At 49.2% G+C, this 24,974-nt stretch overlaps 1 protein-coding gene across 4 annotated transcripts in view; it reads left to right on the forward strand.

The window, feature by feature from the left end:
* The first annotated feature begins 1,083 nt into the window (after positions 1-1,083).
* LOC135823836 (uncharacterized) overlaps positions 1,084-24,974 on the forward strand; it is a 24,887-nt gene continuing 996 nt past the window's right edge. The window contains exons 1-12 of one of the 4 annotated variants that reach the window (XM_065336689.1): positions 1,084-2,786; positions 6,420-6,564; positions 7,914-8,096; positions 9,745-9,955; positions 10,521-10,950; positions 11,656-11,974; positions 15,966-16,122; positions 16,773-16,882; positions 20,825-21,397; positions 22,742-22,894; positions 23,060-23,718; positions 24,484-24,877. In XM_065336689.1, the coding sequence (XP_065192761.1) occupies positions 1,222-2,786; positions 6,420-6,564; positions 7,914-8,096; positions 9,745-9,955; positions 10,521-10,950; positions 11,656-11,974; positions 15,966-16,122; positions 16,773-16,882; positions 20,825-21,397; positions 22,742-22,894; positions 23,060-23,512 (4,299 nt within the window). In that variant the 5' untranslated portion in view covers positions 1,084-1,221 and the 3' untranslated portion in view covers positions 23,513-23,718; positions 24,484-24,877. Of the gene's footprint in view, positions 2,787-6,301; positions 6,565-7,496; positions 8,097-9,744; positions 9,956-10,520; positions 10,951-11,655; positions 11,975-15,965; positions 16,123-16,772; positions 16,883-20,824; positions 21,398-22,741; positions 22,895-23,059; positions 23,719-24,483; positions 24,878-24,974 lie in introns of those variants that run through there. The other 3 variants (XM_065336690.1, XM_065336691.1, XM_065336692.1) reach the window with 3 other exon arrangements.

The raw sequence follows: 24,974 nt of genomic DNA on the forward strand, positions 1-24,974 counted from the left end.
TAACCTTGAACCTTCCAAGTTGGAAGGCTGTCGGTTAGCGCTACGGAGATGTGTTGAAGCTAGGTGTCAGGACGTTGAATGTTTCAGTACTCTGTCAGTTTTGTGCCTAGTATTGCACTTTCTGACTGTATATAGTATCATGTTACAGTGATGGAGAGTTACTCTTAACTCGTATAGATATGTCCTTTTCTCTTCTACATTTATTTATGGCTCAACATCCGAGTTTCAAATTTTTCAGTAATCTTTTTTTTTTCAACTACATATACAGTGATGAAGTTGATTGTTCCAACTAGGAACACACGCTTCTTGCCGAACTTGACACTTGACTGACTCACGACTGCCATCCGCAAGAAGCGTGTGTTCCTAGTTGGAACAATCAACTTCATGACTATTACCGCCGAAGTCGCAACTTCTAAGTTCGTACATATACAGTGTACAGCACTAACACGAAATATCCCTTATCTCTACTGTCATGTTCTCCATAGGGAAGGGGGGGGGGGGGTAGGAAGGCCGTCGGATAGAAAATGGAATGATTTCCACAGGAACTAGTGTATGAAGCAGCCACCGCACCCAGCAACTACTAGAATGCCGTTCTTACTCCTTTAATTTATCAATTTATATATTTATTCAAAATCACGTCTCACTAGCCAATGATAACATATAATAATTAATTAAGGTGATGTGGGCGATAGCCAGGCACGGCGGTAATAGAGGGGAGAAAGATTCTTCGGGGGCTTCGTATTGATGGATTCTTAGCCAGGTACACAGTCATGCACCAGTATTGTTAGCGCTGTACTCTGCCCCTGCCTTCCTGCCACGCGGTATGCCATGCTGCACGCTGCTCACCAGATGGCCAAATATCACCATTCACCACGTATCGTACTGTATCGCTCGATACACCGGAAGTTCTGATTCCCATGGTCAAGTGGTTGACGGAGGACAACAGCTTCGATGTAACGGTAGTTGCTGTAGGCAGCATGTCTGGGAAAACAGTACAGTATTAGGTATTGAATACTGTCGCAGAACCTAAGCCTACTGCCTCTGTGGAAAACAGTATCTTCAGCGTATTTTGACTTGCGTATGGGCGTTCTAGGGAGCACTATTGTATTCTCTCTTAGGTCTTGAGTATAATTATAAGATCATTTCCCGTTTACTAGCTAGCAGGTCGGTTTCGGAGCGTCTTAGTCTTAGACGTCTGGATGAGGAGCAGAGAGTAGTGTGATGTATCCGTTCATACTGCTGACTTGCGTCGTGTTGAGCAGTGCGTGTGTTCCGACATGTAGCGCCGTTACACTTGTCGTCCAGGATAGGTCTGAGGCCGTCAGTGACGCTCCCGGGCAGCGCGTTCTTCGCAGGACTCCATGCGGGGCTGTAACAGCACCATGCACCAACCTCCGCGACGCGTTGGAGACGTTGCGCAGACTCAGGTCCACCAATCTAACGCTGAGTACGGTGTTCTCTAGCGCAAGGGCAGGTAGTACGGTGGAATACTTACTTCCAAATGTCACAGTCACTATACGATTGCTAGCAGTTCAGGAGGCGGGCTGCCATATCGCAGCAGCGTACGATGGAATTGCTACCAAGTATCCAATCACAATCCACAACTATCCGGCAAACGTTATCATCAAAGGGTCAAGAGACAGGGGCTGCAAACGAGCGATCATTGTAGCACCCCGTGAGACTACTAGCGAAATAAAAACGATAGTCCTCATCCAAAACAGTTCTGCAATAGTCCTTCGAGACATAAGCATAGACTGGGAGTTATCCGCCGCCCGCATCCGGCCGACCTTGATCTATGTAATGCTGTCGAATTGGGTGCGATTGGAGAATGTTAAGTTTACACAGAGATCGTTTGTTCAGAAGTTGATGGTCGTATCGAATTCACAGATGATTCAAGTACAAGATTGTGTCTTCGACGGAAGCCCTTTGAAAAGCTCTATCATCGGCCCTTTCGACAAAATAATTGTATCCGCGGCCGTCGTTGTGTATTTTAACCGATTTAATGCTTCTGATCCTGATATTCTACAGAAGCTTGATGCCCTCCGCCCACAGAACTGGCCTAAAACGTCGTGGAGCCCGAGCGACCAGGAAACTGTCCATCGAAACACTGGAACGCCTCTGACCAGTCCTAACGTCCTGTTCATTCGATGTGAGTTCACATCCATAGGGGGTCAGCCTCCTCTCATTGATCAACGACTGAAATCGCTGGGCGTTCGCTTCTCCAACGGTATCGCGCTGTCCACGTTATTTCGCAGCCGAGCTCATTCGTGCAGCGTGGCTGCTGTGAACTGCAGTTTCGACACGAATCGCTCTCCTGGCGGAACGGCTGTGAGGTTCGAATTCAGCCAAGGCACGCGCAATGTGGCCGCAGTGTTGAGGAGCAGCTTCACGAGCAATGAAGGGCTGTTTGCAGGAGCGCTGTGCGCCTACTTCAGATTAATGGCGGCCAGCTGTGCTCTGCTGGTGCACAACTGCAGCTTTGAGAAGAACCTGGCGCGAAACGAGGCCGGAGGTCTCGGTGTGTATTACAGTGACGTCACAGGGAAAACCGGAAACCTCGTGTCCGTTATAAAGTCCAGTTTCACTCGTAACTCGGCAGGTGTTTACGGATTCAGAGCCCCGGGCGGAGCAATTCTGGCCGTTTCGGACCAGGCACGCTCCAGAGCGATTCCCAACAAGCTGAGAGTTGCCAGTCGAGTACGGGTGGAAAACTGCAAAGTGTTGGGCAACAAGGGTTTCGGTGCAATACACAGCGTACGAACAACTATACTCTTCAGCGGAAACAAGTGAGTTGATTGCTTTGTTTCCTTGTTTTGTTTTTCTAGCAAGCACAACGATCACTGGTTGCGACTTCGCCGATGATTTGTTTGTTTGAAAGACAGCACAGTGGTAGCAGTTAGTGGTGGTCAGTTCGTCGTTAATAGATGGGCTAGTAAAAGTTTTTTTTTTGCTTCGGGAGCACTAATTGTGATAGCACTCCAGCGGCCCGTGCATCACGAATGGTGCATAATTACAGGGATGCTCCATTTCCAGCGCAACAAACACCTCCGTGAGTCAGTGTCTCTCAGTAGACATGGTTAGCATTTTACCGTTCACGCTATTTCGACGGTCGGCGTGCGAGTCTACGAGTCGACGTGTGAGGTAACCCTAGTTGGAATCTTACCGTTTCGTTCTCCCGCTAAAAAGAGCTTTCTATCGTCGAAACGGTACCAAACCGACGGTATTTTGGGTTTGGGGTACGAGTACCGTTGGATCTAGCGCGTGAACTGAAACAATTAATGCCATGTCTACACACACAAAAAACGTGCAGGCCTACCGCCGAAAATAGCGTGAACGGTAAAATGCTAACCATGTCTAGTGTATGGTTCTCACCGCTCCATCGGCGATACTTACATGCGCGGCTCAGCCTGGGACCTCACTGAGGGTTTGTGGCGCTGGAAACGGAGTACACATGTACATTCGAATGATGATTGCAAGTTGTTATCCCTAGTGATACTTTGCCTGCTGGTGCTCTATGAAAATAGTGCTTCTGGAGAAAACTCTGCATTAGCCTACTCTATGTAAAGTTGTAAACCAATGGCCGTGCACGCGTGCCGAACACACTGTATAATGAGAGTACACTGTCCAGTCGTCTTGTCTTGCAGGTTCACTGAGTGGAAGGTTCGACGTGCTCCTCGTGTGCTCCGGTGGGCAGTCGTGAGTCAATCAAGTACAACAATTATTATATTATTCACGTAGACTGGAAGCCTGCGCGTCGCTGGGGGAGCAGCCACCTTTCCAATGACGCTACTTCTAAGTTCGTACGAAACAATGGTTAAAAAAACAGTTGAGCCTGGCGAGGGAATGATCAGTCCTGTAATTTTTGCAAGTATCGCCGAAGTTGTACAAATCTCTTCTTCACTTAGTGATTGCAGGCTTGAATCCAATGAAATCACTTTGTTGCCAGTGCCAACTCTTGGCGGCTATTACATGTCTGGTCACCGACGTACGTGGACTTTACATCCTTTGCAGTGCCTATGGCTATGGATAGAACGCAACTATCAGATTCATTGGCGGAGCTGCAGGAACAATCATGAATGGGCTAGTGATGGTAAACAAAGAGCGTGATTTTGAAAGCAACCTTTTCAAACAATCATCTTGAAAAAGTACTCGAAGTAAGAGGAAACGTGGAAGCTGGCAGAGGAATGCAGGAGGATCTGGTAGACCTACTATGAAAAACAAAGAAAAAACAGGTAACGTATTAAAAAGGGTGATCGGCTGGTCGAAAGATAGCCCGGACACATGATCTTCTTCTTCTTCTTCTTCGGTAACTACAAGTCATAATAAATATGAAAATGACTGTGAGAGTACAGTGTACATGTAGTAGAAACTTAGATCAGTTTCTCCAGTTGCAAGAACTGGATAGCTTCTGATGGTTGTGTGAGAATTGCCTCCCTGACTGACGTGAAGGTACATAGACGTGTACCTGCTCGACTGCTGTGTCTGGCAGGGCAATCTAGCAGGAGGTGGGCAGCATCATCAACTGTTCCAGGACAGTGAGTGCAATCGGGTGAAGGTGCCGCCTCAATCTGGAACAAGTACTTGTTCAGCAGGCTGCAGTGGCCAGTGAGGAGCTGATTGAGGATGGTGGTCTCATGCCGGGACGGAGGGCTGCGGAACTTGCTGGTGTTGAGTAATGGCCGGGGGTATGCGGTTGCAGACCGAATTGAAGCCTTGGCAGCTTGGATAGGTAGCTGAACCTGGGCCTGTACACACTGTGTTCCATTCCGGGCAAGGCGATCCGCCTTGTCATTGAGAGCAACACCGCAGTGGCTGCTGATCCAGACAAGGTTGGTGGAATGAGCCTTCCGAGCAACCTCTGTCAGAGCATCGAACGCAGCAATGGTGTCTGGGCTGATCCTGTATGAGTCTCCACGGAGGGCATCTGCGAGGGAGAGGCTGTCAGTGACCAGCACAACGTCCGTCTCCATGGTGGTAAGGTCGTAGACTGCCCTCAGGCCAGCTGCTGCTGCCGCTACTTCGGCAGTGAAGGATGTTGCGACAGCGCCAGCTGGTAGACACCCAGACAGTATCTCTGACCGCTGGGTTGCAGTGGTTTCCATGACAAGAAAACCACCATGATCTGAGGACGTTGTGGCAAGGATTCCCATAGGCTATATCACTTGGCCATGCAACGGAGTGAATGTTCAGCTGCTGTTCCCAGGTAGACGTCTGCAGTTATGTAGCTGGTTGTGGATCAACATGCTGCATGTCTGGTAGGCGTGCGCAGCGATAGCCTGCAGTAGTACATGACGTAAGTCGTTGTACTAATGCTCTAATATTACACAACGGAAGTATTCGACAGAGAAGTGGTCAGCGAGAAAATCAAAATAGGTATCGCAAACTCCAGCAGGGGACGAATATTTCATCAACACAATTCAACCGATAACTGTATGAGGAAAAGGAGAAGCATACTCGGACAGCAAAGCAAAGACGAAAACTAGCATACCCCACAAGCACAGTGTGTATGAGTATTGCGTCCCGGCCTTCTGCCCCACGCACGCTGTATGAAGCCTGGGCCCGGGAGTCTGCCTGAATCCTGATGCCGGTGTAGCACAGCTAGCTGCACAGCTCAGATCGATGAGAAAGCCACGGTAAAGTCGCGGATAGAAGCCGGGCTTATAAGCACATAAGCCGCTTTCTGCATCAGGCTTCAATGCAAACCTTGTTATCTTGGTTATATGCACCACTGATATTTTTGCCAGGCTTGTAAGTAGTTGTATGCACATCGTGACATCGGTCGATCCGGGTTTGCGTAGAAGCCAGGCTTCTACGCGCGACACGCGTAGCTAGCTCTACCACTGACTACCGGTACGGCGGCAGTTTTACTATGCACTGTACATAGCGCATGCACTCTTGACCTACCCGATCCGCGCTTGCATAGAATATTAGAAGCCAGGCCTGCAGGCCTCAGCCTCAGGTTTCTACGCGCGACAAGTAAATGCGACGTCGCAAACTCAACGCATCGCATCGCATCGCGCTTTCGCGTCGCAAAAAATGAAGTATGAATCGGCCTTAATGCATTTGACACGTTTGATTCTCAGGCTTCTATCCGCGATGTGCTTGTATGCAAACCCGGCTTTTATCCGCGACTTTACGGTATGCATAACCTTTTGTGCTACGCTGTGCCCTAATATACTAATCTACTCTCTATGCTGTATGCATGGTATGGCGTAGCCCAGCACTGCCAGCAGTTCAGGCAGTAAGCCGGGTAACTGGTTGTCGGTGAGCATGTTTCTGCTGAGAGTACTGAGTAGAAGACTACATAAATCATGAACAAATAAGTATTAGTTACTAGGAGTACTTGAAGTAGTTGTAATTCTGTAACCTATTGCAGTATTGGACTCAGTAGTCTGTGCACGTGTTGTATCTTGGCCCAGTGTTGTCAGCGGGAACAATCTCACCGCCTTAGCGCTGAGCGAAGCCAGGGTGAACGTTACCGGAAACCTCACCATCCGCAACAACCATGCTGCAAACGGTGGTGCGATACGGTTGGAACAAAACTCCATTATCGATGCATCTGAGGTGAGCATCTTTGTTTTAGGTCCACCGCCACGAGCGTTACTTACTGAAATACACCCAAAAAGTTGATCGACATAGGCAGAGGATGGATAGGGGAATCAAGATCCATGGGGCCTAGACGGTCCACCTAACATGAATGCTCTTGAAATCCTGAGATAAAGAACATGCGGAAGATGCAAAATTAATGCTATCTCTTCTCTTGGGGACTTCGAAACGTATTGTTGTGAGTCACAGAATGCTAAAAAATCGAAGTTTCAGACATCGATTCTCGGTACTTGATCTTATCTTGCTTGCAATACCGTATTATCTCTAATATAAGCACGGTCCCTTATTTTTTCAATGTACCTCCGCCCCGTGCTATTAATGGACACGTTCCTTTATTGGAGACTTACATTATTATTTCAACCTCATTTCAGAGGCATGTTGCCATGCCAAATTCATGTATGACACACACATTTCAGGGTTTTTTTTCGCCGGTACAGATAATGAATTTACACAGTGTGCTTATAATGGAGACTGAGCACTTTATTTTTTGAATGCCGCCCCAAGGTGTTCTATTATTGGAGACTGTGCTCATATTAGAGATAATACGGTATGTGCTTTTCAAGTCTCCCATGTTTGCTGAAAGAGTTACCGGTAAAATATGTCTGGACCTCATGTTGTGTGAGAAATAGAACTATACGGAACATATCAGTGTGTGTGTGTGTGTGTGTGTGTGTGTGTGTGTGTGTGTGTGTGTGTTTGTGTGTATGGAATAAGAGATAAATCTGTGATGGCCGCTATGCTCTTTTAAACAGTTGACAATACAACAAAACCTTGATTATTGGTCTAAGGCGAGGAGATTCGTCTCTCTTGTAGAAGCCTCTCATGTGTGTTTTGAATGTTTGTGTGTATACGTGTACGTGTGTTCATGCATACCGTATTTCCACAAATAGTAGGCCGGTCTACTATTTTTTCAACCTCGTCCTAACCCGGCCTTATAATCGAGGACAGTCTTGTATTCGAAGACGGTCTTTTATTCTTTCAACCCAGTTTGACCCCCCGGTCTTCTATTTCTCACCACACAGTTTTACCCCCGTTCTTCCATTTTCTTCTACACAGTTTGAGCACGGTCTTCTATTTTTTCCCACAGTTTGAGCACGGTCTTCTATTTTTAACACAAGAACAAAGACTCATTTAGTAGGCCCGGTCTTCTAATCGGAGACGGTCTTTTATTTTTTCAATCGCCCCCTGCCCCGGCCTTGTATACGAGGAAGACGTTGTATACGAGGACGGCCTTTTATTTGCGGAAATACGGTATATTATGTGCATGTGGGTGGGTGTCTGTGGTTGTGTGCCCGGTGTGAGTGCAGGCAGAGAGCTTCATCATTCGCAGCAACACGGCTCGCGACTTTGGCTCGGCTGTGTACGCGGACCAGATGTCGTCGACGGTAACACTGGAGGATATTGTTCACTCGGTCAATGTAGACCGTGGAACCACTACATGCCCTATACAGCTACCCAGAGACCGACGTGCTCGGCATGTAGCTTTACAGGTGAGTTCTGATGAGCTCGGTAATAACAATGGTGCCAAATCCGCCGATCACTCTGCAAGCCTCCCGGTTTCTTGGCATGTTGAAAAAAACCCCCAGTGGACTGAGGTCCTGTTATTGTAACCCTGAGTTTGGTTTTTCACAGTACAACGATCGGACAATATCTACTACACTCTTTGGCTCGCTGCAATTGACCACTTTCAGCAGCACGCTGGATATGTTATCTGTTTTGTTTTGTTACAATTTTTTCCTGGCAAATATTCCTGCCTCCAGACCAAGGTCTGAACGTTAAACTTCGTACCATGCACTGATAACCTTTCCGTCAAGAGTCCGTATTTAGAGTAAGGGTGAAACGATTCGGGTAAAGAACCGGTTTTCGAACCGCCAGCTCACCAAACTCGGGTACCCGTTCCGTCAAATTTTGAACCAAAACTCAAAAAATCTCGTTCTCGTGCAAATACATGTATATATTTTTATGTGCACGTCAAGTCTATTCAAGATTTATTATCATTTTCTTACGATCACCGACCTTCCAAAGGGTTCTCCTGGTCATTCTGTTCTTCGCACATGGACTCTCCGATGTCTCGTTCTTGCTCGTAAAACGATTTTCTAAAAAACAATTGTTTGCGAACGCATTTTGTCGGTCTGGAGAAAAGCGTGCATGGAACCGATACCCGAACCGTAAGAAACTACATGTATGCTGGCATTAGGGTACCCGAACACGAAAAACATGGAACCGTTTCACCCCTATTTTAGAGTGTTGGTTGTTGAGTACTACAGCTGTATGCACTGCTTTGGCACTATTTGGGCATTTCATGCATGTTCAGTAGTGTAAGTTGTTTTGTTGTTGCTGGAATTGACTTTCTTCTTGTTTGCGTGGTGAAATGGGTCGAAAGGTCATGCTCTTTGAGAAGCGGATAACTCTCCCACAATTCAGAACAATAATAGTTGTTAGTAATGTGTCGGCAGCACATTCAGGAACTAGCACCGTATAAATCCCACCAGAGCACCCCTACCTCCGCCACCCTTCGAGTAGGTCCAGGCGGGGATGGGCGGGTGGGCGAGTCCTACTTGAGTCCTACTTGCTACATGAAAAAGTACTCACTTTACGAAAACTGTCCGTACATCCCGTACACCGACCAAAGGTCAAGAGCAGGAAGTTGTACAGACCCATCAAAACTCAGGGTTTTGCGCGATCCCTGGTCAAGAGGGGTGGGCACTGTTGCGTACATTTTCAACCGGGTCGGATACAATCAATCACTTCCCTGACAAAAAGTCAGGGAGGAGCGTATAGGAGAGACTGGGCCTGGCGGGATTTGATGGTACTACTCAAAGTGCTGCAGCAGCTAATCACAAGTTGTTTTGGGCCGGCTCTTGGTACATGAGCCAGGGACAACAGAAATTTTACTTCTGGTGGGAAGGAACTTTTTTTTACGAATGAACCTTTCTATATCAAAATGCAGTTCTCACTCCAGGCACACTTCTGCAATCCCTAGCCACATGTTGAAGTACACAATCCATTCTATGTACAAGAAAGACGGCGTTGGGAACATCTTTCCCGCTAACTGCGAACATTAAAATATTATGTTGAGGTCGAGTGATCCTCTTACTCGCATTGCATCTTCTTGATTTTTTAAATTCCTCATTACAGGCTCTGCTTCTGCACAATGGGTCGAAGAGAAGGACGGTCTCTGCCTGGTACATGGCCAGCCTGCATCGGTGCTACGAGTACCTCAAGCCCTACTTGAACCAGATCACGAACGACAAGTATGGCAAGTACACCGACCAGTGCTACTGTATGCCGTATGCTCCGGCAGCTTGGGATGGCTACATGCAGAATGTCTACACCCACCAAAATGAAAGTAAGTTCAAAGCTTCCATATATGTCATATATTCGACGGGTTCGCATACCGGGCAGGTCAAGAACAAGGAGTCGTACAACTCCTGGGTCCAGAACCACCTTTCCGCTTCCGTGGGACGCCACCACCCCATGATCAGGCGTCAGATGTGGCTCCTAACCGGGGGGGGGGGGGGGAGGATACATCAGATCCACCAACCAGAGGCCAAAGGCCTAAATCCCATTTGCCACATGCATATAATTATGTCATGCCCAATCCTGTAGACAGCAAGCTGTTTCGGCCATGAAGGCCTCATCAGTACAGCTACGAGCTAAATAGGCCGAGCTAATTATGTCATGCTATATGAGAATAATGTTGGAAAAAATGTTTGGTCTAAGATCATCCGGAATTTTGAAGACAGGAGGAAGTTTTATGTCTGATCTTCACAGTCAGGCAGAGATGATTGTGGCATAAATGTACCATAGACTCATTCCCATTTTTCTCTGTGCGCAATAGTCGACAGTGCTGACACGTTTACTAAAGGAAGAACAGTGTTCTGTTCTCTTGCTTCTTGGTCCGTCCTTTACAGAGTTTGACAAAGTTCGTTGTGACTACATCCTGAAGCCGGACTTCCAGGAAATTTGCCCAAAGGGTGGGGACCTCTTGGAAATGCCCAGGGCTGTTTCTGCATATCCAACCTCGGCATGCTGGCCTAGTGGCTCAAACAGGTCAAGGCTCGGAGCAGTCAGGGACCTCCGGATGCGCGCCAACGCCACCTGCGGCAGAGCCAACGCGAACCTGTGGCAGCCAGCGCGCTGCCACAGCCGCGCCCAGGACATCTTTGTAGTCGACCAGATCCCCGTCAAAGCTAGCAAGCCACCAGTGCTGGGCACGAATGCAGCCTGGATAGTGTTTCACAAGGCCAGCACGTCTTGCTACAAACCCGTTGGAAATGACATATGGTACTATGAACGATACTGCTCCTCCACAACCATCATACCTGCCTTGCTCAATCATCAGTAAGCGAGCCAAAGGATCCCCAACATTATTGCACCCGGCTGATGTGTTAACTGCTGTGATGATTCAGACAGAGTAATGCACAATCCTGTCCTACTATAAATCAAAGAGTGGATCAGGAGTCTGTACCTACTGTTGTACAGTTGCAATAATGTTATGATAGAGTGAAACCTGTCAAGGCGACCACTCGGATAAGCCGACCACTCGGATAAGCCGACCACCCGGATAAGCCGACCACTCGGATAAGCCGACCACCTGTCCTAGAAGACCAGTGAAACAAGGGATGCAATTTCCACTCAAATGACCCTTGATAAGGAGACCACCTCGTAATAGATACCAAATTTTGAAGGTCTCTTGAGCGGTCGTCTTAGGCAAGATTCACTGTAGTGTGCCTAAGTATGGCTTTGATCTTGGGGTTAAATAGGGGAATTTCGTTTTGTAGATCATTGAATAGAAGAGCTTGTCACTTGATTTGGCCACACATATTCCCCAAATGCATTTTCAATAAGGCAAAGGTGAGAGAAGTGTTTCACCACCAAGTCAAATTTTGAATCACGTCGGTGGGAGCATGAAGAAGAAATCGCATCAAAAAAGTATATTGACGCTCGTGAACGTTCATTGCACTGCGGTGCACATTACTCAGTTCCCTTTCTTCACAGAAGCAGTTATAATTATTTGTCTTGTTGGAATGACACTTTTGTTGCTAGGAATCAACTGAACATCAGCACCGACTGTGTGCTGCAGCGGCTGAACTTCAAGTATCAGCGTTTACGCAAAAGCACCGCACCATTCTTGCCGGGATACAAACTGGTCATGCTGCCCTGGGCCGGCTCACTACACACCTGGGACCAGTTCGAGGAGAACATGCCGTCCACCTGCATACAGTCACTGGCAGCCGGCACGATGATTACCAATCAGAGCATCTCCATGCTGACGCTTCACCCGGCCCCCGGCGAGAAGTTTGACCTGAGCCTGAAAGTGGCAGACGAAATCTTCAATCTCAGGGCAGCACCTTTATCCATTAAGGTAAGCAGCAGTCACAGCCCCACTTTCAAGGGTGTGTCTGGTTAGTACCTACGTTTATCACAGTGGCTTGGCTAACACATTGCCACACCACATATATGTAAGTAGGTTTGCAATATCAAGAAAACTACGATTTTAGTTCTACTCCCCATGCTAGAGTATAGAGTAGACACACACGCGTGCAGGACGCGACACACCAAAGGACACAAGAGTGAGTTTGGAAGAATGGGAATGTCGAGCAGAGTAGCTGGCCTCAATTGAGTGCGCGTTAACGAATCGTGTGGTCGGCCTACCGAGGGCAGGAGCTGTGTATGACCAAGTGGGTCGGCCTGCGCTGAGCAGGAGCGGTTTGTGACCCATGCGAGTTGGTGGGTCGGCCTGCGTTGAGCAGGAGCGGTTTATGACCCATGCGAGTTTAATAGTAGTGCGCGAGAGGCCAGTTACGGAGGAGTGCCCGCATCCGTGTGTTTCAAAATATGTGGAGTGTAGTGTAAGAGTAAGAAATGGGATGAGGAGGGTGGGTCAGAATTTGAAAGCTGACTGCAGGCAAGGAAACTGGAAAGACAGCAAGCTCTGTTGTGCGCACAGGAAATCTGCGCATGCGCAGAGCGTGGGCATGTGATGTCTATGATACACAGCAGTATGTAGAGAGAGCAAGATTGTGCACACACGTAAGGAGGGTTATGCAACCCGTTATAAAGGCCAACAGCGAAGCAATGGTACGTGACTGTTAACAACGGTTAACTCCTACGTTAACCGAACATTTAACATTCTACTCCCCATGCTAGAGTATAGAGTAGACACACACGCGTGCAGGACGCGACACACCAAAGGACACAAGAGTGAGTTTGGAAGAATGGGAATGTCGAGCAGAGTAGCTGGCCTCAATTGAGTGCGCGTTAACGAATCGTGTGGTCGGCCTACCGAGGGCAGGAGCTGTATATGACCAAGTGGGTCGGCCTGCGCTGAGCAGGAGCGGTTTGTGACCCATGCGAGTTGGTAGGTCGGCCTGCGTTGAGCAGGAGCGGTTTATGACCCATGCGAGTTTAATAGTAGTGCGCGAGAGGCCAGTTACGGAGGAGTGCCCATGCCGACATTCCCATTAGGACCAGAGGAGATAGCGGGTGATAACAGCCAATATAGATGGTAAGTATGTATTGCACAAGAGCGTTGTTCTAGAGGCATAAAGTCAGACTGATATTGTGGAGTAGGATCGACAGAGAAAGCTATCTGCATCCTAAGTGAATGTCTTTGCACTTACTCAGTGATCGGCTGGACCATGGTGTCAGGCCGCTCCGCAGCTGTAGGAGCAAAGGTCCTGAAGGCATCCATCTTGTTCCGGGACAGGGCATCAGCGATGGTATTGGAAATTCCTGGCAGGTGCGATGCTCGGATCAGGAAATTGTGCTTCACACAGATTGAGTACAGGGTGCGGATGAGTGCCATGACTGCAGGAGACCGGCTCGTGCCCGTCTTCAGGCACTCCACGACAGCTTGGTTGTCGCACTGAAACACCACACGCAGCCACTCGATCCCTCATGTGGCGCAGGCCACGACAATGGCGATGAGCTCCTTGTAGGTAATGCTGGGCATCCACTTCTCTAGCAGGAAAAATGACTTTCCGTTCCATGTTGACAGAGTCTGGTGCCACCAGCTCAGGTCGCCCTTGGCTGAGGCTGAGAGGTGCAGCATTCGGTGAGATGACATCTCAGATGTGGCCTTGTCGAGGTCATACAGGCGGCGTAAGAATGTACGGGCGACCGGAATTGCTCTGGAAGCGAACGAGAGGTGGCCCAGGAGTGAGGCGAGTTCGCGTTTGCGAACGCAACCAGATATAGCAGGGGAATGGCCTATCGTGAAACCGTGACACAACCCATGCAACACAAAGTGAGAGAAGGAGTGATCAGAATGACGATTAAGGAGCCCGGCTAATCGGCTAACATTGATGGGAGTCTCCACAGAATGTTTACGGAGCAGACGCTGAGGTGGCGGACTGTCCCCTGCCACATTTGACTTCTGGGTGCTTCCCGCGGCATTGAAGGCACACGTGGGCACGATAGCAGAATGAGTTGTTGCACTGGTCCCTGTTGAAGTTGCGGCAGATAGGCTTCCCAAGATGGGTTGGCGCGCTGGACTGCGGTGGACCTCCACTCCCAGCGCCGTCGGATGGAGGCCCTGATCTAAAGGGACACCGGGCCTGGGCCACTGGGTGCACCAGAGAACAGCGCGAACATGGCGGGCGACCACGGCTGGTGAATGACGACTGCCACAAATTAGAGTCGATGACAGCCCAGTCGTACGACAGTGGTTGGGAGGCTATGGCGCGCCGGAAACGCCTGTCATAACTTAGCCATGCGTCCACGTGATACGAGTTATTTGCATCCAGAATAGTGGCCTGATATGCCAGCAAATCATTTGCCCTATCTGGAGCCGCCGCAACAATTACTCTCGTGTAGACAGTAAACGCCTCGAGCCATGACGCTACATCGTGGACATGGCGGCGCTGGGCCTGAGTTGGCTTCTGTACAAGTTGGACACAGCGGTTAGCCCCCACAGCTAGCTGGACTACATCGGGCTCCACACCCAGCTGGTCCGGGAGGAGGTCGTCGAAATCAATAAACTCGCCGCGTTCAATTCGCCCGCGGAGTTTATCAGGTACAGAGAGCGACGGACGAGCAGCCGGCGGATGGCCCAATGCATGAACGGAGCTGAAGTTGACAGGCGGCACGACGGCTGCAGCAGATTCCAACTGCTCTACTCGCTCCATTAGGGGCTGGAGGACCTGGCCAACTGCCTGAGAAACAGCCGAAGCAAGTACGGGCCACACTCAAGGCGGCGGCAGAAGAAACTGACGGCGAGACGTCGGAGACACGTGACAGAGGCCGCGGAGGAAGATAATGGAGTCCCGGTTGGTTGACGACGAACAGGAGTTGGCCTCGCACGCGCATTACTGCCTGCAGCCGAAGTTTGAGTTGCCGCCCCGGGATCAGGGGCCACATTCAAGGCGGCGGCAGAAGAAACTGACGACGCAACGTCGGAGACAACAGAATCCGAGTGGGGAGGTATTGGAGTTCTGGGCGATTGAAGACGAACAGGATTTCGCCGCACATGCACATTACGTCCTGTATCCAAAGGTTGAGCTGGCCGATGGCGTCTTTTGTCTGGTCGAGAAACGAGCCATCGTGAGAATATAATACTCAAATAATCTCTGGCCGCTGAAGACACGTAGTCTGACGGGACTGAACTGAGAGAGAACAAGGAAAGCGAATACTAAAGACGGCAGCCAATCGGCAGAACTAGGACTGACACTCTGAAGCAGGACGGAGGCAAACTCAAATCAGAAATCAGAATTTTCGAGTTCAGAATTTGAAAGCTGACTGCAGGCAAGGAAACTGGAAAGACAGCAAGCTCTGTTGTGCGCACAGGAAATCTGCGCATGCGCAGAGCGTGGGCATGTGATGTCTATGATACACAGCAGTATGTAGAGAGAGCAAGATTGTGCACACACGTAAGGAGGGTTATGCAACCCGTTATAAAGGCCAACAGCGAAGCAATGGTACGTGACTGTTAACAACGGTTAACTCCTACGTTAACCGAACATTTTTAGTTTCAGCAGATTAATGCTTGCCATAACATGCCATCACAAATTATCCATGAAGTAAAATTTAACTTGGATACTGAGCCAATGATAAATCTAACATGGAATAGAACACATGGGTTCGACCGTACGAGTAACAAGATAATAAGCAATCAGAAAGTGCGAAAACTGGGTACGAAAACTGACTGACAACTAAGACATTCAACAACATAGCTCTGAAAGAGCTCAATTTCCAGGCACCTGTATTTATCAGGTGTCCTTCTGCACAACTCCAGTCCAGTGAAATCCTGCTATGCTGCTAGCGTATTGGACATGATGTGTTGAACCCTGTAAGAATTCAAGTGACTGTGCAAATGATCTGATTCCAGTATGTTGACGAACTGTGCAACTGTTCAGGCATCCTCCAATGGCAGTCCGGTGGTACTGCTGGGGCAGGAGCGTCACGTGTACGGGCCCGAGGAGATTGTCGTCTTCTCATCGCTGTACGCATTGAACAACATTGTGCTCTATGGACCGGTGGGAGCGTCCGGAAACTTGGAAATCACTGTGATGGGTGAGTGAAAGCGTTAGTTCTGTCACATCATCCTGGTTGAAGGACTATCGATTGGGGTACGACTGAAGAGAATTGCCAAGGTCGTGTAGAGGTCATTCCAGTGAATAGCTGCTCACTGTCTTTGTACACGGATATCACGGTAACGGTAATGTTTTGGGGGACAGGGCTCGTTGACACCCTGGTGAGAGCCATCTACGCTGAGCTGACCATGGCACCCGGAAAGGCCTTCCAACTAAGTCACCTTGTACTAATGTTTGTTTGCGCGCGCGTGTGTGTGTGTGTGTGTGTGTGTGTGTGCGTGTGTGTGTGCATGTGTGTGTGCGTGCGTGTGTGTGTGCACGCGACCTGCACTCGGACGTTCACACGTGACTAGTACCCGGCTTAACACAAACGCAAAAAGCAACTCCGCATTCCTTGCCTCTTCGAGGCACTAAATCACCTTTAGGTGGCAGTTCAAAGTTTTAAGAGTGTGGGAGTCTGTGTGCGTGCGTGTGTGCGTGTGTGTGTGTGTGGGCACGCGTGCGCTCGTGCTATGGACGTGCACATGTGCGTGCGAGTGAAGGGTCCATGTTTAAACGTATTTGGTTAGTTTTTGGGATGACTTGTTTCTCCGATCGCTTTGGCATTCTGTCATGATTCTGAACATACAGGTCACAAAGCGTACTTTCAAGTTGGGGATCGCCACTTAGTTCTGCGAATACCGTTTGTTCTGCGTCGTTGTCACCTGGGATTCCGTAATCTGACAACAAGTCGAGCGGATGTGAGTTAACACTGCTCAGCACATTATACTGCACAACATTGTGAATTACTATCCACAGGCATATTATGTACGAGCATGTACTGTAAGTCCACACATTTTCGGCGCATACCTATTTGCGGCTATTTTCGGCCTGATCGTATTTGGCCGAAAATTTGTTGCAACCGAAAATGTTTTGCAAGGTTCAGTGTGACAGTGTATACAGGGAGCAGCAGTAGAGGCCGAAAAATTGTTGCAGCCGAAATGTGTTTTAGCCCTGGGAAGCCGGAAATTGAATGGGCCGAAAATTTGTAGACTTGCGGTATGAATTACATGTGGACACTGCACTGCAATCCATGCAGACTGTGTACTACATTGCTATTTAAGGAGATGGTGACCAGAATTTTTTTAACCACACTTGACCAGGTTTAGCCTCTGGTCGTTCTGTGATTAAAAATGCACGGAAGGCCTGGTGATAATAAATTGGCAAACAAATGGGTCTGCTCTGACCATTGCCCATGATAATATCCAAAATGAATTGTGCCATAGAACAGTCCGAAGTATACATGAAGAGCTTGAGAACAAAACGCTGTATGCGCCAAATCTTCAAAATCGAGATTTTTGACCCAAATGGTTGATCACGTCATGTAGTTAGTACAGAATAACATATGGAAGGGTTTTTCCCTGGCAGCTCCTGAATTTCCTACGGCCTGATTTGATTTTCTTATTAAACAGCCGCTGCTCCCCTGCTTTGATTCATACCTCACTACAGCCTTAGCGGTCCGAGGACCTACCGAACCCAATGGTGAAAAATTGATAGTACTATGGTGGGTATCCGCTGCTGCCACCTGGACGTTGTTTAGGGGCTCTAGGTTGTCTCTTCCAGTCAATTGGCCTCGGATGTACAGTACCCTATGTGTACATAGCAGACTCAGCGGAGGACGTTCAGGTTGGTTGTAACTCTGAGTTTCATGCCCCTAGGCAATCATCAGACAACTGATACTCTGGTCTACCCAACAGTATGCTTATAAACACATAGGGCCACAAGCATAAACAAATTTAGCGCTAAATCTGGTGTGAGGTATGGGGAGAAAGCTGGCGCGGGCCAAGGCGCGACCGTGGAAGTGCCAGGAGGGTGGCGGGCAACAGGCAGGTGTGAGCATGAAAGCGCGGAAAGAGGCGATGGGGAGGCAGTGTACAGCAGATGTGTGGGGGGTGCCAGGAGGGTGGCGGGCAGTGGCCCAGTGAGATCAAAACAGGATGGATGTACTGGCTAAGTCGGAGGCATTTATAACACTGAAAGACCACAAAAACAACTTCGCTAGAGCGCTGCCCTGCAGACTCATTAACCCAGCCAAATCGGAAGTGGGTGTGGTGAGCAAGGCTATACTGGAGAAGATCGTGGCTGCTGTGCGTCGCCAAACGGCCCTGAACCTATGGAGGAGCACCATGTCAGTGATCGAGTGGTTCAAGGAGATACCCGACAAACAGCGCCACACTTTCCTATGCTTTGACGTGGTAGAATTCTACCCGTCAATTGGTGAGCAGCTCCTCCGTCAGGCCTTATCGTTCGCGGAGCAATTCATCACGATCGAGCCGCGTGAAATGGACATCATCTTTCACGCCCGGAAATCGCTCTTATTCCACGATGGCCGCCCCTGGATGAAGGACAAGGGCGACATGTTTGACGTAACAATGGGAAGTTACGATGGCGCCGAGACGTGCGAACTTGTGGGGGCCTTTCTTCTCAACCAGCTCTCAAGCCTCGTCGGTAGATCCGCTATCGGCCTCTACCGAGACGATGGACTGGCCGCCCTCAAGGACACCAGCCCACAGGCTGCAGACCGCCTCAGAAAAAAGCTGACGGAAATATTCAAGCGCTTCGACCTTAAAATTACCATCGAAGCGAATTTGAAGGTGGTGGATTTCCTGGATGTCACCATGAACCTGGACACCGGGAAATTCCAACCCTTCCGAAAGCCCAATGACAACCCGCTCTACGTCAGCAAGCAGTCCAACCACCCACCTGGCATCACCAACAACATCCCTGCTGCTGTCAACAAGCGCCTTTCCGCTATATCGAGCGACGCGGAGGCATTCAACCATGCAGCCCCCGTGTACCAGACCGCATTAAAGGCCAGTGGATACACCGAAGTGCTGAGCTTTCAGCCCGAGGCACATGAGCACAGGGGCAGGAAGAACCGCAGCCGCAAGGTCATATGGTTCAACCCTCCCTACTCCAAAAACGTTAGCACAAACGTCGCTGGTAGGTTCCTGAGCCTTGTCTCCAGGCACTTCCCGAAAACATCCAAGCTCGGGAAGATTTTTAACCGTAACACTCTGAAAGTGAGCTACAGTTGTATGCCAAACATGGGAGCGGTCATCAGCAGCCACAACAAGAGCAACCTGCGAGAGCCAGAACAAACCAAGGCATGCAACTGCAGAATTAAGGAATCCTGCCCGCTGCGTGGAGAGTGCCAGACGAAGGAGATTGTGTATGAGGCCACTGCAGAATCTACCAGCAAGATTTACATCGGCCTATCAGAGACACCTTTCAAAGCCCGTCACGCCAACCACCTGACCTCCATGCGTCATGAAAAATACAAAAACAGCACTGAGCTCGCAAAACACGTATGGGAGCTGAAGAGCGAGGGAAAGCCGTTGACCATCACATGGAAGGTGCGGGAGAAGAGCCGATCATACAGATGTGAGTCAAAAAAATGCAATCTTTGTACCGCGGAAAAATTCCACATCCTGACTACACCCAAGAAGCTCCTACTCAACAAGCGGTCTGAGATGGTCTCGAAGTGCAGGCATGAGAATAAGTTCCGCCTCGCAAATTTCACACCTATCACATGAACTGACCAAGTACTGTACTGCACTTTGCCTGAGCACCCATTATTATAAAATAACACAATCCCTTGGCCTGTTGTTGGCGATGCCACTCTGCTCACGCCTGCCCGTCACCAAACGACTCCCTACTTGTAGTGATCTCACTGGGCCACTGCCCGCCACCCTCCTGGCACCCCCCACACATCTGCTGTACACTGCCTCCCCATCGCCTCTTTCCGCGCTTTCATGCTCACACCTGCCTGTTGCCCGCCACCCTCCTGGCACTTCCACGGTCGCGCCTTGGCCCGCGCCAGCTTTCTCCCCATACCTCACACCAGATTTAGCGCTAAATTTGTTTATGCTTGTGGCCCTATGTGTTTATAAGCATACTGTTGGGTAGACCAGAGTATCAGTTGTCTGATGATTGCCTAGGGGCATGAAACTCAGAGTTACAACCAACCTGAACGTCCTCCGCTGAGTCTGCTATGTACTAAGCTCTGTCTCTGACATTGAGCACTCTCTGCAGCTCGGGGATCAACGGATTTTGTACCCTATGTGTATGTACATTGTCATTGGGATCTTCCCTAGTGGTACATAGTACTATTGAGATACCGAATTCAAATGAAGCGATACAAATGCAATACTTCTGACGTATAATACAATACCTTGGGCATGAAGACAGAGTATTACATCCCATTGAGGTATACTGTACACTGGAGTCGCATTGTACTGACCTAGGAGTGTATGGCACTTTACAATTCCTGCTCCCAAACATGGTCACGGCAATGTGGACAGCAGGCCCCTGGCATCTGTCACTACAGGGTTGGGTTGCAGATACAGTCAGACCTCGCTTATCCGGTCCTCTTCTATCCGGATCCCTCGCCATCAGGAAGAAAATCGCTGGTTACCGATTTACAGCATATGCCATGCATAGATATAGTATGCGTGTTTGATTATCCGGTTCCCTCGCCTATCCGGACATTTTTGTGGAAACGGATGTGTGCGGTTATATGAGGTCTGACTGTAGTCTCTTTCTCATAATGATGAGGCGATGGTGGGTGTCAGGCAATGGCGTTCTTGCAGTGTACAGTGATGTTCTGTCTGCCACCTCTGGAATTACTGATATCCCTGCAGGCTGAGAGTATTGTGGGACAGTTATCGCAGAGCAACAACAAGACCGACCAGAAACCCTGGACTTACAAGCCCTACAAGATTGCTGTGGATGACGACAAGCAGAAGAAGAAACGCCTGCGGACGAAAAGCAAGCCACGTAATCCGGCCTTTGCCAGGGTGTTCAAGTTCCTCAGCTGCCAGTGTGCCAAGCCGGGGAACGAGCAATGTGTCGTGGATTGCTACGATGGCCGGCATGTGAAAATCAGCGAGAGGTGCTGGGCAGGGGATCAGAGCGAGACAACGATTACTGCAACTGGCGCCAGGGTAATCTTTGCGCAGCTCAACAAGGCGAGCTCAAAGTCCAATACACCACATTCATACTCAGCTGGATGGCCACGTAGGGATCAGCATCGATTCGTGTCTGGATTCTGCGAGCGAATCGAGTGTCAGTACCGGACTGAAGAGCAAATGTTGACGGAGAGGAATGGCACCTGGTGGCTGACATGGAGTAATCCGTGTGCTACGGAGTGTCACTGCACTGGACCGCTGTGTTCGGTGTGCCTAGACGGCTACATCCGCTTGCCCAGCTCCATAGTAAGTGCTGCCCTCCGCCTTGGCTACTCTGAACACTTTCTGTCACCCCAGTCTGCATGCATACCTTGGTCTGAGTGTTGTTCTGTTCATTTCTTTCGGAGAACGTGCTAACATTCATGTTCATTCGCGCGTGCGTGTATCTTTGAGGGCCTTTGCGAGCGGTGGCCTAAAGCTGTGTTCACAGCTGGCGCGTGGACGCGGTACGCTTGCGGTTCATGTGTGCCCAAACGCGCGCTCAGGCTTTCACAAAAACGTCAATTCGACTCATAGTTAGGGCGAGTACCAATTTTTTTACCCCGCCAGTCAAAGTGCCTGGCATGTACGCTGGTACGCGCCTGATACGCGCTGAAAATTCCAACATGCTGGAATTTCCATTTCGGCGCATTTCCGCACGCATGGCGCCCCAAAAGCCAGCAAAAATACGCACGAACATGTGGTTTCACGCGTACACGCTCCAGTTGTGAACACAGCTTTAGACATAGCACAGAGACCAAACTCTCCATTGTCAGATATGCGCTATGAAGAATGTACAAGCTTCCAAAAGCTTGCAACTCCTTGCAGGTTTGCTTAAATGTTTGTCTGCCGGAGGTTAAAGCTCAGATCACGTCAGGAATGTTTTTGATGTAAGTTCACTGGAAATTTCCCGACAAGGCGATGCCAAATCTGAACAGCTACTCACATTATGGTATCGTCGCTGCATCAAAACTCTATCGATATTGAATCACAAAATGTTCGGCCATCGCCCTCAGGATGAAACAATATCATTCCCCTTCTCCCTTCCTTGCCGTGGTTGGCTAACACCCTCTCTCTTTGTATTGGCCGGTGTTCTCACTGTGCTATGAGATGCTGTAATAAATAAATAAATAAACCCGAAGTGTCAGAGAAGTTCTCTCAATCATATGATGAGACACAAAAATGTCATTATTTCTCACTGAGTGTGCATGCTCATTATTGAGATATTGAGATATTGAGATGTTTGTAACGGCAAAGAGTCCATGTGTGTGTAGGTGTTTAGATTAGGTAATGTGTAGATAGTTGCAATGGAGTTTCAGAATCATCGTAAAGGATATAAAAAAAAAGAAGAAGATGGTAGCATACTGGCGATCCTCAAATGAAGAATGATCAGAGAAAGTTGGGGAAACTTGTGTGGCGGTTTTGAACTGCTGTTTGCCGTCTGGTGTATTTCCATGAAAATGCTTGCATTGGTTGTGGAGCACGTGGGGTGAATGTTTGCTATGTGAGGCCAGCAATGCATACAGGGTTGGCCATGATTGCGAGGTGATTTACTCTGTTTACTGTTTAGTCGCATGGGAATACTGACGATGGCTTTGGTTTTCTGGACAGGGCTGTGTGGATTGCCGCAAGGCCAAGTTCAAGATCCACTTCTGGACGTTCTTCCTGCTCATGACACTCGCCAGTCTTCTACTGGTTGTCGCGCTACTCTTGCTCAACATCGGTGTATCCCCGACTTTGGACAGCTGGTACTTGTTCACACAGGTAAAGCGGCCAAAGCAACACACATGGATCTTCCATTAGCTTGAACAATGGATATTATGAAAATGAACGGCTCTGTTTGCAGATTCTTCCCTGGCCCATGGTGGGCTTACAATCTAGTATACAATGTATATTTGTCTGGGCCATTTTGATTATGACCAACTGCAGCTGTTCTGTAACATATCCGGCTATTCATCGTGGCATAGTGGACAGCTGTTGCGTGCCGTGAATACATTTGGCCTGGGTTTGGTGTGCCAGTACAAGTCTGTCACGGTACCGCAAGCCAGCACGTCCCAGCTCTTCATTCCACTGTTCATGGTGATCGTGACTCTTGTCATGTGGGTCATGGCCCGGCGAGGTGTGGCTACTCCGGTCTGGAAGTTTTTCCAGAAACGCAACTCCATCATCCAGGTGTTCTGGCTCGTCATTCTGTGCTCGTCGTACCAATTAGCGTACGTTTCCATGACGATACTGCGCAAGGCAGATCTGAGCGGCAAGCCGGTGGTGTTCCACGACGGGACCTTGAGGTACTTTGGCCCGGAGCACTTCCCGTCCGCCGTGATAGCCATTTGCACGCTTGTGTTCGTGGTGCTCCCTATGCCGGTTCTGTTGCTATGGTGACCGCTGCACATCTGGCCGTCGCTGCTGAGCATTCTGGACGAGGCGACACACATCTACGAGCCGCACCGGCAGTGGTGGGCGTCGGTGAACGTGATCCGCCGCCTGGCCTTTGCCGCCATCCACTCGCTGACACCCAACGTTGTGGTGCGGCGCGTGACGTTTACACTGATGCTCTGTATATTCCTAGCCGGTCACTGCACATTCCGGTGAGTGTTAAGCATGCATGCAATGCTACACTTTTAAGACGGCACCTCACAAGATTCATGATGTTGATGCCCTATGTGGTCTGATGACTGGTTCAATTGCCATGAATGTCGGAAGAAGAGACACAGCGTAGGGAGCGACGCACAATGGGGTTTATGCATAAAATATGGCCGCCACCTTCCTGAGGGGCAACTTGTCCTATATTTGGCAGGTACAGCCAGTTGTTGTATGTTTGTGGATACGATCGTACGCAGTTTCTGACCTTTGATGCAGGATTGGCATCACAGTGTGTACCGTTTAGGGGATTTGCCCCTCAAGATCAAATGGCGGGAGTATTATGCATAAACCCCATTCCCCGTGAATCTCGGAGTTACAACTAAACAAAGCCGGTTCCTCGCAATTGTGAACTTGTGATGTTGATACATGTGTATTGCTGGTCCTATGCTGTGAGCCTCCTCTCTACTACACTCTGCAGGAAACTTACGGAAAAGGTTGCCTGTCGACGAACAACTGTTCAATTCAGCTGCCATTCACTCAAATTTCTCACTCAAAGCGCAGGGTTGATTTAGTTTATTACGTCCTCTGAAGTTAGGATGTTTCGGGCTGGTCACCCGTTGTCCGAGCTCTGCTGCGTGTATGTTTGTTGATTTAAACTAAAAATGTTACGATTCTGTCCCAAATCAGATGTGCCATTTTCCTTTTAGATGTAAATTATTTTGTCGGATTCAAGTAAAACTCCTTAATCCTCGTCTGTTGATTTCAACTAGGCCGTTCAAGCGAGGACGCACGGTGTGGCGCTTGCCGGATGCCGACAATCTATTCGAAACCGGCATCCTGCTACTGTTGACGTTGCTGAGTATCGTGGACATTGTTCAGCAGGATGTGCCTAGCTCCGGGGATGTGATCGCTTTGGGCATCTGGGCAAAGCTGGCCATCTACATTGGCGTAACCATCGTCTCGTTCGCAATCGGCTTCCACAACTACACGCGCAGCTGGCATCACACTCTGACGAGACAGCCGCGCCGCACCGCTCAGGACGTATGTCTGGTAAGCAGCAGTGACAGCGATGACGATGATGATCCCGCGGCTGAGAATGCTGACTCAGGTCAAACCGAACAGCAAAACGTTTCTTCTAGGGACCACCGGCGCTCATCCAATTCAGTACGTGGTGCTTTGGCAATTTGGATACTTGGTGGTATAAGATGCATGCAAGATACGCTTTGCTTGCAGAAGTATCAGTTGGTTTGTAGAGCGTGTC

The sequence above is a fragment of the Sycon ciliatum genome, chromosome 8, assembly GCF_964019385.1.
Source record: "Sycon ciliatum chromosome 8, ocSycCili1.1, whole genome shotgun sequence".
Classification (NCBI taxonomy): domain Eukaryota; kingdom Metazoa; phylum Porifera; class Calcarea; order Leucosolenida; family Sycettidae; genus Sycon; species Sycon ciliatum.